Source organism: Tiliqua scincoides, chromosome 3 (assembly GCF_035046505.1).
Source record: "Tiliqua scincoides isolate rTilSci1 chromosome 3, rTilSci1.hap2, whole genome shotgun sequence".
NCBI lineage: Eukaryota > Metazoa > Chordata > Lepidosauria > Squamata > Scincidae > Tiliqua > Tiliqua scincoides.
Window position 1 is genome coordinate 132,984,590 of NC_089823.1, and position 18,348 is coordinate 133,002,937.

Genomic DNA, 18,348 nt, shown 5'->3' on the forward strand with positions numbered 1-18,348 from the left:
TTGGTAAAAATGAAAGGATAAACCTGATATGTCAGCCAAACATAGAACTTTTAATCTGGTTATATAATTGGCTATAGTTTAATTTCAGCTTTGTTTTTTTGCAAATCCTCTGGGAAGCAAGAAGTGACAGACAGCAACTGTTCTTCCAACAGGTTGGCATCAGGTCTTCCAACAGGAAACTTCTGCTAATACCAAGCTTACCTGTGTCACTCTCCGTCCTTCCTGTAGCTTGCAGAGCTGGGGGTGGCTTCACACCTGATCCAATGCATTCCAAGAGGGTAAAGAGTGTGTACCAGTCATCTCCAGAGTGAATGTTGGCAGCATTGGTCTTGAGGAGCTCATGAAGGCCATAAGCAATCTGGTGACTGACCCTGTTCAACATGCTGGGCTTCATCATGAGCAGGATGCGCAAGGAGAGCAGTACCTGCGCAGAAAGAAGCCATGGTCAATATCATGGGGCCAGGTTATTTCTACACCAACATTGCACTCTGCTGCACATATCAGTCTACTTCCTGCGAGGATCCTGTTCCAGGACCAGAGGCAGGACTGGAGCACGTTTTGATACCAGATGTTCTTGTTCTATGATTAAATTAACTTTTTTTCCTGCATTTACTTCCAGCATTTTTTAACTCCTACAATATCTGTTATGAAGGATAGGTGGGGGGTTCCTGGCACTGTTGCAACAAGATGCCAAAATAGCCCCAACTTGGTCACAAGTTCATACAGTGATGGCCATAAGAAAATCCTGGTTGTTTTAAATGCATTGTATAATCAGAGACATAGGCAGCTTAAACATCACACAATAGCTCGAAATATTCTACATCTTGGACTTCAGAACTGACAGAGCCATAAATAAGAATCTTGTTACTGAAATACTCCATTTCACATGGCTCATGTTTCAGGAATGAGACAATCTTCTCAGGTGTTTACCAACTTGGCTATGCCACAAGCTACTCTTCCTGCTCTTACATCTATTGTGGGGAAGTAGCCTGTCAAATACATTGTAAACCTTTAACTTTAGTGCTTTAGAATCTTCAGGAGCAAATTCTGGCAATCTTCCCCTTTTATCTAGTTTCTCTTCTGCTTCCATGCAGCAATATGGATACTCCAGTCACAACACATATCATGAGAGCTGTTCCTCCAAAAAAGGCTGATACAAATCCCTGCAGCCACTTTACCTGGGCACTGATCTCCTCCCTGCGCAGGAGCCTGATTGCCAGCCGCAACAGCCCTACCACTGCCCTTTCCACTAGGAAGCAATACTCCACAGCATTGATACACAAGTGGTAGAGGTGGTCTCGCACTGCCTGCCACACAAAGGCCACACGGTCCCTAAAGAAAGAGGAAAGGCATTGTGGTGAGATATATGCAAACACAGCTTCTAATTCGCCCCCCCCCAATTCTAATTAGAAGTGCACACTTTTATATTCATGTTCATTCTCTGACTCAAATGTATATCAAGGGATGAAGCCCTCAAATTGGTGACAACATGGGGATGACACCATGAAGCAACTGTTACTGATGCTCTTTCCATGTCAACTAGGCTGTCCATCCTTGATCCAAGACCCCAAATGTGTTCAGTTCCCCTTCAGTTAGCTTCTAACACTGAGCACATGTTTTTAACAAGCTATGCCCCGTGTTTTCAAACTGTGAAGGAGAATCACCTAGAGTTCAGATATGTGTGTGTGCATGCACACTGAAAAATAGGAAGGGGTGACACAGGGACTTATCAGTAGCTTTCTGTAAACATATACTACAATGAGCTCAGTTTCAACCTCCTTCAGGTCAGCACTAATATGAGAACAATCAGATAAGGGAGTGAGTGACCAGAGCACACAAACATCATAACTAAAAGAAAAATTAATATCCCTTTGTCCTCCAAAGATTCTCATGCATAGCAGTTTATGCAAAAGGACCTCAATAACTCACCCACCCAATCATTGAGGGGTCCCAGAAAGTAGAGCAAATATAAAAGGGAAATTCAAAAACATGGATTTACCATGAATACACCATAACATGGGAACAAGCAATTCTTAACTGGACATTATGAAGGACTATAATCCAAACTTGTATCCTGCATTCTCTATGTGGTATATTTAATACAGCCATGGCTTCCTGCCTATGCTCTGTCTAAAGGATTAGACACTCCACATGAAGTAATTTGTGGGTTTAACCGTTCAAAAAGACTAGAGAACTCAACATTCAGTTTAAGAGCTGAAACACCTATATCAGGTGATATCTGAATGGCACACCTGTTCTCCAGCACAATCCTCAGAAGCATCTCCAAACAGAAAGCAGCATCTTCCTCATCATACATTTCCTCATCAGGAGTCACTGAGATCAGCGCCTGAAGTAGTCAATGGACAGCCACAGATATATTTAGAACACAATAGGGAATAGGAATTTCCCACAAGTAGTCTGTACATGCCTGTTCCCCCCTCAAGCACCACCTGTAGCAGCAACATGCACCACAACAGATCAAGTTCATTTGCTCCACTGAAATATTTGACCCAGAAACAGAAGCAACTTTTTCTGACCAAATCTCCTGGGAAAGATGCATAACACAGCATGCAGCACGTCCCTAGTGTCTTGGGCAAGATGAATCCTTGTCCACCGAGCATGCGACTCATGGTCATTCCCATACAGTTCACACAACTCTATCCTACTTCAAAGTCTTACTCATTCCTCACCTTCATGAGTTCCTGGAGGGATTCCAATTGCAAAAACTTGCTTTCAGTGATCAGCTTCTCTGGATCGCATTGCTATAAATAAGTTAAAAGGGAGAAGCATCAGAAGAAAATGCATGTGCACAATGCCTGTACATTGAACATAAGACAACAGGGTCCTTCAACAGGTCCAGAATATATTTCTCTACTACAACATTCATCCCACCTCAGTTATTGGGCATCAGCTCTTTTCTAAAAAAAATAAATGTAGTCTGTAGTCAAGGTGCAGAATGCTAGCTAACAGAAGTCAGTATAGCTTTGATTGATCACTGTTGAGAATTTCTCAGAGGCTCCAGACCTGGGGGAGCATGCTCCATGCTTCAGACCCGGGGAGCCCTCTAAAAGGTCTTGATCTGGATCCACTGCAAATCAGACTGAACTCCAAATTTTTCATGTTCAACTCCAAATTGGATGTGGGGGGGGGGGCACAGACTCACCTAATCCAGAATCTGGAATCTCCCAGTCCCTGTTCTGGTGTGCAGTACTATCCTTTGAGCCATCCTATATGTCCATTCACTGCTAATAAAACCCACCACAAATGTTTCCATCCTCAATTCTCCAATGTCAAAACCAACTGAACAAACACAACCTATCTGAGATTTTCCATCTACTGTGAATCTGAATACTGACTTGGCTGGGTCAGAAAGACTAGGGAAATGCATAAAGCACACTGTCAAAATGACATGTCGGGCTTACCATATCATATATAGCAGGAGAATGCCATGAAGGGCATAAATGTAAAATGTCTTTCTGGAGATATCAAAGGGCATTGCGCGTCACTATCAGAGGCATTACATCTACTATGGATGGAGAGAAACATAAGCCACTTTGTCCTCATAATGGCTTCTCCTCAGGCAAAAGGTTATCAGTACTGATGTTTTTAGCTCCATATATCAGTAAGCAAATTCTTTAATTATGAATGTATTTTAAATATTTTCACCCCATCTTTTGGCTCTCCAGTTCTGGACTGGATTTGGAAACCCAAATTCAAATCCATACCCAGTTATGGATTTCAAGGGATATGCTTGAACAAGTAATTCTCTTCAGTCTAACCAGACACTGCTGTGATGAAGGAAATACATAGCTTTGAGCAACTTGGCAGGATATAACCATAGCAAACACAGCAAGCAATTGATGCACTGGAGAGAAGCAAAAATTTTCCAGATAAATTCACACGATACAAACATTGTGGGTGTACAAAAATTGCATGTTAAGCTCAGAATTGGCATCATGTTCTCTAGGAAGATGGCAGAGTACCAACAACACTCAAACTAGAGTTGTTACTGTGCAAAGTTGCCATACACTTCCCAGCTTTTACACTTTCCTATGGGCCAGGGTCCAACCAAGCAGCAAATTTTACCAATGTTCTCCAACACACTAGACCAGTTCAGGCATGAGGCCAGGAACATATAAGCGAACTACACAGTTTTCTAGCCAAAGGAACGTCCTGTCCCGTCCCCCCCACCATTTCCACATGAGGGGGGAGAATCATTCTACTTCCAACCACGATTTGTTAACAAGCCAGGATTGACCATGATGTGCAAAATCAGGTGATTCTGGCTTGTTCAAACCATAGTTTTCAAAACAAACCCCACTCTGAAGCCAAAATTTAACCATGGGTTCAGAGCGTAGTTTGTTTTAAAAACTGGGATTTAACTAGCCAGGATAGCACACTTCACATGTCACTGTCCATCTCAGCTTGTTACAAACCACAATCAGAAATAAAACGATGCCCCTCCTTCATGCAGGGAGGAAAAATATACACTGCCAAGATTAGGGGATGCCATGCAAATCAAGAGTTTATTCCTGACTTTGCATGACGCCTGAACCATTACACTCTCTAACTTCCCCCCTACTATCAAGTACAGACTGTCCTGCCAGTGCTGACATACAGAGTCCACCATCCTCTCATCAATATGTGCAACTTCATCACCATGCTGACCATGAATTACCTTTATACATTCCAGGGCCATTCTTTTTGCTTCCTGGTTCTCTGTAGATGGCCCCCTCATTCCAGATTGTTCTGTTCCACTGAGTGTTAACCAGCTGACAAAACTTAGAACTGTAGACTCCCCACTGTAAGATTTAAAAAAGTATACAGGTCCAACCTTGTTATACACGGATTTTTTATACAGGGATTTGACTCAACATGAATGGCCACTGCAAATGAGAAACAATGTGCTGATCCCTGGAGAACAGGGGAAAAATGCACCCCTTTAAAATGCTTTTCTTACTGTTGTAGAGATTTTTATCTCAACATGATGAGAAGTGCTCTTTAAATGAAAGGAAAACAGTCCTTTACAATAGTTAGAGAGAGGGCAGCCAGCTGACAATCCATCAATCATTCTCTCTCCAAGCAACCCCCTCCCTTCCCCTTGAACACAACAAGTGAAAGAAAGCTAATCCTTTCTAAGAGCTTGAAGAGAGACTGATTGTTGAATTGTCTGTCTTAATGACTCTATCTTAACATCACTAAGGTCAGCAAGGCTGTTTTTAAATCACCTGAGCAAAGGCACTTTGTTTTTTAAATTGATTTGCTATAGTGAGATTTTTGTCATTCAGGTGAGTTCTGGGAAGGGAACTCTCCAGGGAAAAATGAGACTAATATGTTCTCTCTGACCTCCAACAGGATTGTATTGAACAACAGAAGAGGATGTTTGCTAGTGTGCCATGCTAGCTGGGTTACCTTAAAGGGTTCCACCCACTCTGCTTCATTCACATCATAAGGCATGGAGTAGGACATGACAGTGCATGATTGTGGAGAAAGGGGAGCACAAAAGATCAAAGGAACACAAAAATGATGCTATCAACCCCTTTTATTGGCTGCTATATTACAGATTAGTTTGTTTGGACAGAAAAAACATCTTCAGTCCTCCCTCCCTTTAGCTGTTGTAGTTCTTATGCACCTAGTTCCTTCATTGGGATCTCCCAAAGGGAGTTTCTTCATTCCCTGACAGGGTAGGTTGTGACCAAGATCTGTTAGATCCAGCTTTGCAGTCTCAAAGGTTGGTTCACGGTTTTCCTGGGCAAATGTAATACCTGGCCACAGATTTCGTCTTCTAGGGGAGGAGGGGGCTAAATCTTCCTAAGGACTACCCATAACCTGGCAGCAAGGGTGCTTCTTGTTGGAGGAATCTTAAAAAATTGGTTTCCTCTTTAGGGGGCAAGCAGAGTAGCTTCAGCAGCAGACCCCCCCCCCCCTTGCTGGGAATCAACCCCAGGGAAGCTCCCACACCCTGCTGACTGCTAATCAAGAAGGACAAACGACAATGGCTGGTTGAAGTTGCAAAAGAAAGTCATTTACTCATGGTTCCATAGAAGCATATGTTACAGCATCTGATTATGATCAGAGGTTACACTAAACTTAAGATAACAAGGCCCTGGAGCTGCCTTGTCCTGCGTGCCATGTGGTCAAGATGGCGTCGCCAGCAGAGCCCTGCTGTGACCCATCTTGTCAGGTCAGTGTTCGTTGAGGAAGAGAGGGCGTGCACGGAGCAGAAGGGAAGGTTATAGTGTCTGGGCCACACCCCCACATAGGTCATCCAAAGGGGACAGGTAAAGTACAGGGTCACTGGGCCATGGCTTAACCCTTTCAGGACAGTATCCTGCCACCTCTGGACAGCAGACGGAGTTGCACCAAACTCCAACACTTCTTGTCCAGCCTGAACAGCTTACTCTGTTTCTTTTCCCTTCCCTTGTCTCTTGTTCCTTTCCTCCATCACTTTGACCTTATCTGCCTCTTGCACTTTCCCAGCAACCCCCTCCTATGATCCTTCTGCCTTCTCTGGTCTCACCTTGGAATACTCCTCTGTTGTACCCTCAAACTTTGCTTGTCCTTGCATTTTCCCCACTTACCCTTTCTCCTTCTGCCCCGTTGTCCCCATTCCTGGTTCTCCTTTGTCTCTTTTCCTCACTGCATCTCCATCTCCAGGCCCTCCACCCCCCACCTTCCTCCTATGTCCTTAAATTTCTCAACCACTTGAAGCCCCACCCTATCCCAATACTATCCTTTTTCCCTTTCCTAGTTTTTTCAGCACTCAGTGATGAAGCCACCACCAAGTGACTCCAGTGACGTGCTTCTAAGCACATCTTGCCCCAGCTACACACTTTGGGACCACAGGCCGTACCTACCGATTGGAAGGTGTCTCCTCACGCTGCAGGGAGATCTTGCCATTAGGATCCACAAAGTCCTCAACCTGTGAACAAAACAAAACCTGTGAACAAAAACACACTGTATAATGCCAACTTTTTTTGGAGGGGGGGTGCTAATTCCCTCTCTCCATACCTAAAGTCAGCACATGGATAACTGGCGCATTCTTGTTTGACATAACATACTATGAGCCACTGTAAATAAAAAAACTCAACCCTTCAAAAACAAGGCTTTTGCTCCTTTGATAGAATATTCTTGGAACTGAGCTAAACAAAGGCTGCTTCAAATTCAGTGAAAACGTTATTAAAAAGTCTTCTTTTTGACCATTATTAAGAATGATTTTCACATTTTACACACTATTCTGAGCTTTGCCCCATCTTGCACACCTCTATTTCTTCAGCAGAACACATTTTCTTATTAGTTTTGAAATTACAACATGGTTTGTTATTCAACATCCATTTCCTTACCTCCACCATGGTTTTTGGCAACAGCTCTGCTCTGAAAAGCTGCAGCATGGCCTCCATGATGTTTTTCCAACCCTCCCGCAAAATGTCACCATGGTGATGAGCCAAGTGGAACACCGTCTTTGCTGCAACATGGGCCTTGGGATTACTTCCAAAAACAGTCGGCAGGTTCTCAATAGACTGCAAGTGAAAAGGAGAAGATGCTAGAAAATCCTCTTTTCTTAAGCCAGTCAAAATTCAATTACAGAGAAAACAGCAGCTCAAGGCCTCAGGTAAATCATCCAGGCTGGTGGATGATAAATAGGGTACTTATCCCCAATTCTTGTCTTGAGGGACAAGAACTTTGCCACCATCATTTGCACTTTGGCACGGGTTGTCTACTGCAATGTATTATAAATGAAATTGCTCTTGAAAACAGTTTGAAGTTTATACTTGGATGGAATGCAGCCGTATGATTTGTATCATGCCAATTCTAGCCCAAGATAGTTGCTGTCAGACTTCCTTTAAGGTGTTGGTTATCACCTATAAAAGCTTTAGGTGGCCTGGGTCCATTACAATACGCAAATGACACTCAGATCAACCTCTCTATCCCATTTAACTTCTCCATCCCACCCTCCCTCTTCTATCCATCTCATCAATTCCCCCCCACCAAGCATTCCTTTCTTTGATTACTTCACATAGCAACTGATAATGTCATCTTCCATTGTAATGATCACATACAAAGCCTTGCCCATTTGCTCCCATATTCACCCCTCATTACCCTTGGCTCTTCCTTTCCTTCGCTGCCCCCTGCATGAATATAGATTTTATCTTTTGCTCATGTTGCTCTGCAAAGCATCATGTCATACTATGGTGATCTAATAGAAATGTTGTGCTATGATTACTACTAAAACCTTGCATTTCAATGGTTTACTGCTGATCTTGGGATCATGTGGGCTGCTAGTCTTTGCAAGACATAATAGGACCCTTACTGAAAATCTTCTAGGTCAGACTTGCTCACTGGTCTAAGTACCAAGGGAATTCCTGCTGCAGGAGAAGAGTTCTGTGCTAGACACCTCTGCCTCACATTCACCTCCCTTATCCCACTTCCAGTTTAGCAGGAGTAGTCTGACATGTTAACAAAACACCAAAGATACAACTTTATTTCAAATACAAAACTTGTCATGGACTCATTTCACACAAGGGACAGCCAACCAAGTGATGTACATGGATATGTGAAGCCCCCCTTGGAGGTTGGTGTAGTTACTACCATCCCTAACCTCCTTCTTAGAGGACTGGGAGTACTCCGCTGCATCATGCTCTTCCTCTTCTTCCTTTGCCATTCCCCTGCTCAAATTCTCCCTACTTCCCTTTTTGGTATTAGTATTTGTGCAGCACTATATCGGCCCCAAGATACTAACCATACTTGGGCATAAACCAGATTTTGAAATCCTCACCCTATCTCACTTCATTTGCAGACTCACCTCACTACTGAGGGCTGTAAACTTGCAGAGGGAAATTATGAGATTATCAAAAACATCACTCAGGCCATAATGGGCAGAAATCATGGCACATTTTCTGAAAGTCAAATGAAAGAAATGTTAACAGGAACCACACTGAGTCATCTGTAAGTTTTCCAAGTCAGCTTCCCTCACACCACTCTCCAATACTGGATTCAACTGGACAATTCAACAGAAACTTTCAAATGAAGGAAGGTTACCTGAAACCAGAGATAGCCTTCTGAATGATAGTTTCTTCAAGGCTCTTGTCAAAAACATAAGACAGAGCTGCAACAGTGGGCCCCCAGGTCATAGCAAAGAGATCATGGTCATAGCTTCCAGGTGGCACATGCAGAAAAATTCCTTCATCAGTGGCCCCACGATGCAACAGCACACTCCATACATAGTTCTCCTTTACTAGACCCGTCTGCTCCTCTGGCATCACAATCTCTTCATTTCTATCAGACAAAATGGCATTTTAAAAATCAAGTGTTTTTCCTAATCTTTTGCATTGGGACTTCAACAATAATATCAAACAATATCTAATGAACTGTGAATAGCTGTTTGCAACAATCTCAGACTCTGCTGAGTGTCAGAGAGACTGGATTCATCATTCGAACAGCTCTCTAAGCACTCACTCCCTCCAATGGCAAATTCCAAACACTTACTTGATGGCATGGTACATATCTTCCAGCATATCTTGCTCAAAGTCTTTGCCTCCATTTACACCTTTCAGGTTTTTTCGGAATTCCTGTAAGTTATAGGAACATAAACCACCACAAGGGGTATAAGTATTTCAAATGGAACATGTGGCAGTAAAGTGGGTTTTCCAATATAATGGGAGCCTTGGAGTCAACACAACTACTTCTATCCAACTTTCCAGCACTGATGCAGCTGTGCCAATGGGATGTGCGCTGCATCCTGCGGTGGGTGGGGGTAGACAGTCACAGAGGCCTCCTCGAGTTAAGGGAACATTTATTTTCTTACCTTGGAGCTGCACTGTGGCTGTATCAGCACTGGAAAATTGGATAGGACTGGGCCCTAAGGCATGATCCTAAGATTAACATTTACAAGCTTTTATCCGGAGTAGTGAGAGAAGTGCAAGTGTTATAACTCTGATGTCTGAGATGCATTCTACATGACCTCCTCAAAATGGGCATCACAATTATCACCATGCACTGCTAGGTACTAATGTCAAAATATTTTATCAACAAAATCCAGATGAACTTTATCATGAGTTGCAGGAAAAACACACTTCAGAGGAACATCTTATTATCATGCTTTAGGATACTCCAAGTCAGGTAGAAGTTGCAAAAAGAGAGGTAAGTGTGGAAGAATACGCTTCAGTTGCACAATGCCAACAGGATAGACATGCAGGGTGTAACTGACCCTGTAAAGAAGTCAGATCTCACCTCGAGCGTCATCGGCACACTCTGCTTGCGAACGTTGTGGTTGTGCTGGTCAGTGTTAAGCATAATTACTGCGTAGGCTAGGGCAAAGCAAGCATCACTATTAGCAAATGGAGATCCATTTGATTTCTGTAAAGTAAACAATACAAGTCAGAATTATTACAGTCCATTTAAATATGGTATCTAACCCATATTTATACCATTACCAGTCTAGATAATGAGACTTGCATTGCTCCAGTGTCCATTATGGATGGGGCAACAATACAAAGCAGAGGTGCTCAACTAAGTATGCCTGCTTGAATTGCTGCAAACAGATTAAATATGAGCACAGAAAGCCTTAATTCTCCTCATACCCTATGCCAGCACTTGCCAAACCATGGCCTGCAGGCCAGATCCAGCAAATTGCTGGATCCCTCCCCTGTGTGAGCAGTGCTTACCATTCTGGTGCACTATATACAGGAAACACCCCCCCCCCATCTTTGTGCAACCATCCAAACAGTTGCATCTGCCAGGAAATCCGGGTACAACACCTGCTAGGACAGTGGGCTACAGACGCGACTGCCCAGCGCACTGGGCAATGAAGATGGAGGGACTTCTTCTGAACCGCATGGTGAAACAGTAAGTACAGATCCTAATGGGGACCGGTTTAGCACAGCACAATGGTTGTGAGTTTGGCAACTGATGCCCTATACTGCAATTATGCTGCCCCCCAAGGACCCCCCACAACTCACTTTGAGAAAGAGGAATGGAATCACATTCAGGGAAGGTTTCCAATACAGAGTGAGAGTCCTGGGCATTTCCCAAATAGTGCCATTTCTCAAAAAGAAATCTTGGGGCTTGTAGGCCTGCCCGTGATTGCCAGAATGGGGGAACAAATGTTGAGGGAGGTGGGGTAAGAGAATCCGTTGGGTGTGGACTTTTCTCCAGCAACTGTTTCCTTGGGTGCATCCCATCAAGGTAGCCTCAGTGCAAAGCATGAAGTGAAGCAGGTTAAATAAGTGTAGCTTTAATTATGTCAGATGCGGGCACAAAAGAACAAAAGTCAACTCTTTCAGAACTTACACGCCAATGTTCTGTAAAGGCTTCCAGCAGCCTATGGATCACAGGAGCCTCCCCTGGCAACCGAAAAGCTTCTAGATAGAGTCTCAGAGCTTCATCTAATCGTAAGCCTTGGAAAATGAAAGTCCTGAAATGAAAGCAAGAAGACAAGACAAATTGGTTAAAGGGGAGTAGGCACACTAGGTAAGCACACACCCCAAAACTTTTGAGGGCTACAGTAAAAAAAAAAAAAGGCATTTCCAGGCAGCGACTTTATGGAAAAGAATTGGGTTTCTTTAGGCTGCTGTATTCATGTCTTCTTCAAAGGCTTAGAAGAAGCAGACAAAAAGGACACTTGCCGCTGTGAAATACAGCTTACTATAAGGACAGGCATTCTAGTATAACTTCACACTACAAAATACTTCAGTCATGCCACAGAGTCAAGCCAGCCTCTGTAGCTCTTGCTGAAATTTACTCTAACCTTTATTGCAGTGGTACTCAAATTGGTGGGTCATGACCAATGTAATGTAAAGGTCCCCTGATCTCTTTAAGGGGTAGGGGAAGGAGAGAGGCAGCAAAGCAACCCCCAGAATCGTGTCTCTAATGAGAGTGTAAGGGAGTGCTTATACTCATGGAGGGCTACAGCACGTTGTAGGAGTTGCAGGGAGCTCCGCTCAGCCCTCTGGTGAGCTGCTTGAGGCTTAGAAAGTTCAAACTGAGCAATCGCAAAGCACTTCCTAGTTGCATTCACAAACAAGAAGTGCTTTGTGATCGCTCCATTTAAACATTCTAAGCCTCAGGAGCCCTGTGGAGGCTCCCTGCTTGGGGCTCCCTGCAGCAAGCTGCAGCCCTCCATGAGTATAAGCCTAAGCGACTTTGAGATTTAGAGCAGTGCTTCTGAAAGTGCGATCCATGGACCGCTGCCATTTCACAGCGAATTTTGTGCTGTGCTGATTGGTACAGGTCTTTCCACCTAATGCAAGCAAGCAAGCCTCCACATTTTTTCCTTACATCAAACACAAACACCAAACTTCTCTGAAGCATTCAACTCCCCCAAACTTTCTGTCCCAGTTAGTAGAAGAGAAAAAGCAGCAATTCACTAGAACTTAAAGGCCTCTGGGGTCTAACTGTCTTGGAGCTTCACCTCCTCAGCATTACTGTCAAGCTCACCTTCTCTGCCCACTAGCACATACCAGTGTGCAACAAGTTGATAATCTATGAAGATGCCCAAGACTATGCAAATACAATATGGCAAGAATATGGTACCAGTCCTTGGCACACTGGAAAAAAAACTACAGGTCTAATTGCATATTAGATTGTGCACATCAGATTGTTTGAGAAGACCTGGCTTAGGGGATCTCTTTAACTGCTATACATCTGTCACCTAAGTGAAAACAAACTCATACTCCTGCAAAAAGCAGACTAGGCTCTCTAAGCGGCACAAATGCATCTACTTTAAAACCAATCATTTGTTCACATTTTTCTGTGCGAAGTCTCTTCAAGCTGGTTCCCTAAAGCTGGTTTCCTAAAGTTTATTATTTATGAAAGAATCCTCTGTAAGGAGCATTTTTACTCACTTCACAAAACTGTCCAGCAAGTCTACATTCTTCCGGTCACTCACAAATTCCCCAATCATTTTCTTGTCCAGTCTAGGATTTTCTCGCAGCCACTTTGCCACTTCATCGTTATCCATAGGGGTAGCCAAAAGGTTTTTCTCCTGCAGAAAATGTATCCCTTTTTTTGGCTTTTGGTTGAACTGTTCTGAACCACTTATCAAGAGCTGAAAAAGTCAAATCAATATAATTAATCAAAACATCCTACATAGTGGAGGTAATGATAGAAATAAAGTGCAATTTCTTGCTTACATTGTAAGGGGGCTTGATAAACTAATGCTATCAACTATATATAGGCTCATATAGGCTCAACTATATAATAAAATTATATAGTTGAGCCCCACTTTCTAACTCGAGTCCCCTCAAAGCAGCCCACCACCACACTCACAAAACAGAACAATTCCAATCAAAACTTCAATTTACAAATAATTCTATCATTTAAAGCACATGCAGGACATCCCACTGATCAGAGTGGGTCATATGAACCTGTTATTTCATATAAAGTCCCACCATACCACCACTTTGTAGCAATTTTTCCTCAAACTGGTATAGAACAAAACACCTTTGCATGCTTCCATATATACTCCCATACTACAGAATTTACACTATGTCCCATATCTTGGGTTCAAGTAAATTAGGGGTTTAATTTTCATATTTCTTAAGGTTCACAATGATTCCCAATACAATGTTACACACGGATACTAAATCCTTGATATTTTCAAGGCTTATGATTTCAAATCTTTTTTATTCTATTAAATAAAACGGTTATTCTGCTAAATTTCTGACATACTGTTCAATAGTAAATATTCAAAACCAGTGTGGTTTTTCATTTCCCATGATGCCTTTATATTTCATTATTTGCTCAGAGCTTAAAAAGCCAGACACCTCTATATGAGAATCAATATTAGGGTGCAATCCTAGAACGCCCTTGGACCAATGCAAGTCCCTTGTGCCTGGCCAAAATGTCACAGAAGTGCCATAAAGCACATAAAGAACAGCGAGCGAGAGGTATGCAAGGGGCAGGGCCAGGATCAGGCATTTATGCTGGATCCTAATCCCAGTCCTGGGCAGCTCAGATCTGCACCACCTCTTTAGGTGGCACAGATCCGAGTAGACCCATTGGGGCTGCTGCAGCATGACACAGGTAAGGGGAAGCAATTCCCTTTGCCCTGGCCTAAGCAGCTTTCAGCCCCAATTCTGCCTTGGATGCAGAACAGGCCCGCCAGCCTGCCTGCTCCAGAGCAAAGTGAGGATTGGGCAGCCCGTTGTTTAAAATGTTATCTACACTTCAGTATGTTCCCATTCTTCTCTCCCCCCCCCCCTCACAACTGTACCTCACAACAAGCAAAGAATGATATAAAAAGCAACTAGCCCTCCCCTGGTATCTCTCAAAATTAGACCGGCCCTTTCATTGCAGAGCCATAAAATTAACACAGTTTTAAAAAGCAAATATATGTGATTGCATCTTTGCCTGCCTCCCTTTCCTGGCTCTCTCATATAAGGCTGTTGGCTCACCATTACCATTGTGATTGTTGAAGATTGTTGCATCACTGAACGGATATCAGAAGTCAACAACTTAGTATATGTCTCAGACCAGGTTTATGTTTTCAAATACTTGTGTCATACTTATTATTTAGCAAACGTATTAGAAATCCAAGCTGCTGAAACTCAAATACTGTTAAGTTCATAAATTAAATCTGGCCTTCCCCCCCCCCCAAAGGAAAACAGATAGGTATTGTACCACAAGTATCACAAGGTCTAGAAAATATAGCAGGAAGGCAACAAGTTCATCTTTACAATCTGTATAAAGAAATCAACCAATTCTTGAGTAAACACACTATGTGCATTTGCACTATTATTCATATTTACCAGAATTGGGCTCCTAAGACTCAGGAATGCATAACACAAGAGGATAAAGTCATACGCAGCTACCCAAGAGAGGGTTAACTAAAAGGTTCTGTGTGACTAGAAATCCAACACAAACATCTACGTGAACTTTACTAAAGAACCAGAATAAATGTCAGTCCTCAGTTACTGCCCATCACTAGCAGGAAACAACGTTCCTGGTGACTGTGACACCAGTTTCTATGGATATGTACAGTAGATCATCTTCCTCTGTTCGTCTAGCAAAAGTTCGCTTCTCAAAACTTGTTTCCAGATAGGAAAATATTTTGGTCACTGCAACATAAGCTTTCAATTGTTCGCTATAGGCTTTCAGAATTTTAAGAGTAGCAACTTCAGTTAAGAATATACCATCATCTTCATGCAGACTCAAAAAAAGAAGCTGCACAGCAAGCAGAGCAAAGAACGTCCTCATGTGTTAATTAAACTGCGTGCACCAAATGATAGAGAGACGTAGACTCTAATCAGTGCTATACAAATGAATCCACAATTCCAATTACAGCACAAGCTGCCAAGATTGAAAATGGCAGATCTTCCTTTTCCTCCCAACTTTTTCTATACTATTTCTCCCTCTGCTATTTTTTCGACTGGGGTTGAAAAACAAGAGAATGCATCTACTAAAAGCTATGTGTTGGGGTAGGGGGTTGCATGTTATGCCAGTCAAGATAGATGCACAACTCCAGTGGCCCACCTCACCACATAAGAACCACAACATGGCCTGTTAAACAGTTTAGCTGCATTTTTGTAAGCTGCTTTAAACACTGAAAAAGCAGCCTAGAAATGTTTTACATAAATAAAATAATAAGGTAACTTGTCAATGTCTTCATGATCTCATTTCCATAGTCACTTCTCCCTCCTTCTCTCTCCATGTCCCCTCTTGTTCTTTTCTTTCATGCTGCTCCCTGCCATTTACCTCCTGACATCAGCTTGGCTCCTTCTGTTTCTGTGCTTTCAAAACAGCAATTAAAGAATTGCCTCTCCCTCTGGCATATTCAGATTTACCACCATCTTCTTTCCCTTCTCTGGAGAAGGATCAGTATTATGGACAGTATTTGCTTATGTAAGTGTTTTAGAATAGGTCATACCTTCTTTTTACTCTTAATCTTTATCAGTTCCTGTGTTGTCGGAAGAAGGCAGGAAAAACGAGTAGGCTTCCTTGGGATGGTCTTTTCTACAAAAAACAAAATAAAACCTGGTTTCATAATTGATTCTTTCCAGAAGCTAGTACTATTTATTATGCTAGGTTGAATAAATTCCTTTTTCTCGCTCCCTATCCCCCCCATCCTCAATCAGCAGTACTGCTTTTCTTTGTCAGTCCTACTACTGTGGGAGAGTATTTGTCAACAAGGACATATGATCTCATTATTTAGCTGCAAACGTACAAAGAACAGCTTCACAGATTAAAGTGGAAGCAAATATATAAACAAGTACCTCCTATTCCTTTACATGCAACATAAGTTACCTATCTTTCTGTTTCTGAATATTATAAAAACAGAATGCAGGGAATCACCGTTAATGTGGGCAGAAGGAGCAAGGGATACTCATATCTTTCTTACACATTACAGGATATAGGATACAGTGTTAACATATAGCTACTTATGGAATAATGTATCAATTGTTCAGTCACATTTAATCATCCTTATCCAAATCCATTCACAACTACTGCATCCAAGAAACTAAAACATACTTGCACATTATTTATATGCTTCTCTAATTCAAGTTATAGCTACAGATAGGCAAGAAGGAAACAAAAAAAGGAAAGACATGTAAGGTGAACACTGATAAACGTTCAAGACTCATTTACCTGCATCATTTCCCACCTCCAAATTCAGACAATCTTGCTGCTTTGGGTGGTCAGCCCCCAAGCAGTCATTAATAGGTGGACATGTATCTGGTAATTCTGTTTTGGGGGATTTGCCTTCTGTCAGCAGCTCCTCAGTAACTATAGGGGAAAGAGGAAACTAGAATAATCAGGGATTAGGATTTCAAACCACAATGTTGTTACTATTTTTTATAAATATACTCAATCTTAAAAATTTTATTTTCCTTCAGATACATGGTGATTGTCCTTTGATGCTACTTAAGAGAATAAGAACAATCACCATGCAGCTCAAATTCATGTGTGAAGAGTACAAAGAAAAGTGATAACTAAAAACCTGTTGAGAAAAATCCCACAGAAGACAGACAGGTTTCTAAGATTTTAACACAACATAATCTAGGTTAGGACTGAGCATATATGAAGCAGGATAGCATGAATAAGTCAGTCTGGAAGAAGAGAAATGACAATGGAATTAAGATGAAGATATCAAATAAATGGTTCTCACTCTGACTTGTTTCTTTGATGCTATAGGCAATTTCTGTGCTTGGTTTTAGTGCATCCTTCTCCTGCTGGTAAATGCTGCTTAGTACTTTGGCTTGGCATTGGGCTTCAGTACTATCAATCACTGTCAGCAATGCTTCAAGAGACAGTAGATGAGTAGTGTATAGTTGTCCAGAAACAGGAAAGGCATTCTAGGAAATCAAGTATAGCTAAGCATTAAGTAATATCTCAGTCTGAGCAAAACTTATACCCATGGAAACTTTATTCAGTTCAAAGAGGCACACAACCATAGAAACATCTATACCATTATCCTACTTCTCAAACATCCTTCCACTTTAGCAAACTATACATTACTTCTGTCTCAAGTCACATATTGCCGACTTTGCAGATATAACTTAAACTTTGAAACTGATTCATAGTTGTGGTTGGAAGCATGCTTGTTGCATTTATACCAATGTCCACAGCAGAGAGTATGTGAAGTGAGAAAGGGAAACATGCAGACAACATACACAAAGGAGCCAGATCCAACCACAGTTCCCTGGAACGTGTTTACTGTGTGCCTCCCCAAAAGACACACAGAGATGTGAAGATGTGATGTTCACACAAAAGAACATCAATTGTTTTTGATGTTGTGTGAGTCCACATTTCAGGCCAAACTAGATGTGACAACACAGCATGTGTGTGTGCAAAGAGTCACAGGGAGAGCCTAACAATATTGTAGTATTGGGTATAATACTGGAATATTGGGTGAGACCAAACCAGAAAGATCCATTCTGAAGTGTTGTCGGTTCTTGAAAGAGAGAACCTCTATGATTGTAAAAATCCCCTTGAGGGATTTAGAAACACCTGCCTAAGTAAACCACCTTGAATAGAGGAGTAATCCGATGACCAGAAAGGCGGTATATAAATACCTAGTTATTGTTGTTGTTGTTATTATAAACTATCAAACTGTCTCACAAGTACCATGTTCAGGGGAAGATGCAGAAAAACAGGTTAGACCCCCTTCCAGTGTCATTGTCCAGGTCATTTTCGAATGCAACTACTCAGCAGTTGTTATTAGACTGTTAAAAGCAGTCAGATCTTGTTACAGCAGGGGTTCTCAAACTTGGTTATGATGACCTCCCCCCAAATACAGCAATGTATGTAATCCTCCCCCAAACATTACAGCTAGTTGCAACCCACACTCTGAGAACCCCTAGAGTAAGACAATTAGTCCATCTTATGCTTAATAATATTAAGAATAATCTA

At 42.1% G+C, this 18,348-nt stretch overlaps 1 protein-coding gene across 4 annotated transcripts in view; it reads right to left on the reverse strand.

Annotated features, from left to right (window-relative positions):
- Positions 1-18,348, reverse strand: part of GBF1 (golgi brefeldin A resistant guanine nucleotide exchange factor 1) — a 126,971-nt gene that overhangs the window by 25,331 nt on the left and 83,292 nt on the right. For all 4 annotated transcript variants that reach the window (XM_066619154.1, XM_066619153.1, XM_066619152.1 and 1 more), the window contains 16 exons: positions 17,105-17,291; positions 16,585-16,722; positions 15,866-15,951; positions 12,843-13,045; positions 11,290-11,413; positions 10,231-10,356; positions 9,487-9,569; positions 9,040-9,276; positions 8,804-8,897; positions 7,344-7,520; positions 6,858-6,922; positions 4,679-4,802; positions 2,691-2,762; positions 2,253-2,347; positions 1,179-1,332; positions 202-424 (listed from right to left, as the gene is read on the reverse strand). In XM_066619154.1, the coding sequence (XP_066475251.1) occupies positions 202-424; positions 1,179-1,332; positions 2,253-2,347; positions 2,691-2,762; positions 4,679-4,802; positions 6,858-6,922; positions 7,344-7,520; positions 8,804-8,897; positions 9,040-9,276; positions 9,487-9,569; positions 10,231-10,356; positions 11,290-11,413; positions 12,843-13,045; positions 15,866-15,951; positions 16,585-16,722; positions 17,105-17,291 (2,188 nt within the window). The remainder of the gene's footprint in view (positions 1-201; positions 425-1,178; positions 1,333-2,252; positions 2,348-2,690; positions 2,763-4,678; positions 4,803-6,857; positions 6,923-7,343; positions 7,521-8,803; positions 8,898-9,039; positions 9,277-9,486; positions 9,570-10,230; positions 10,357-11,289; positions 11,414-12,842; positions 13,046-15,865; positions 15,952-16,584; positions 16,723-17,104; positions 17,292-18,348) is intronic.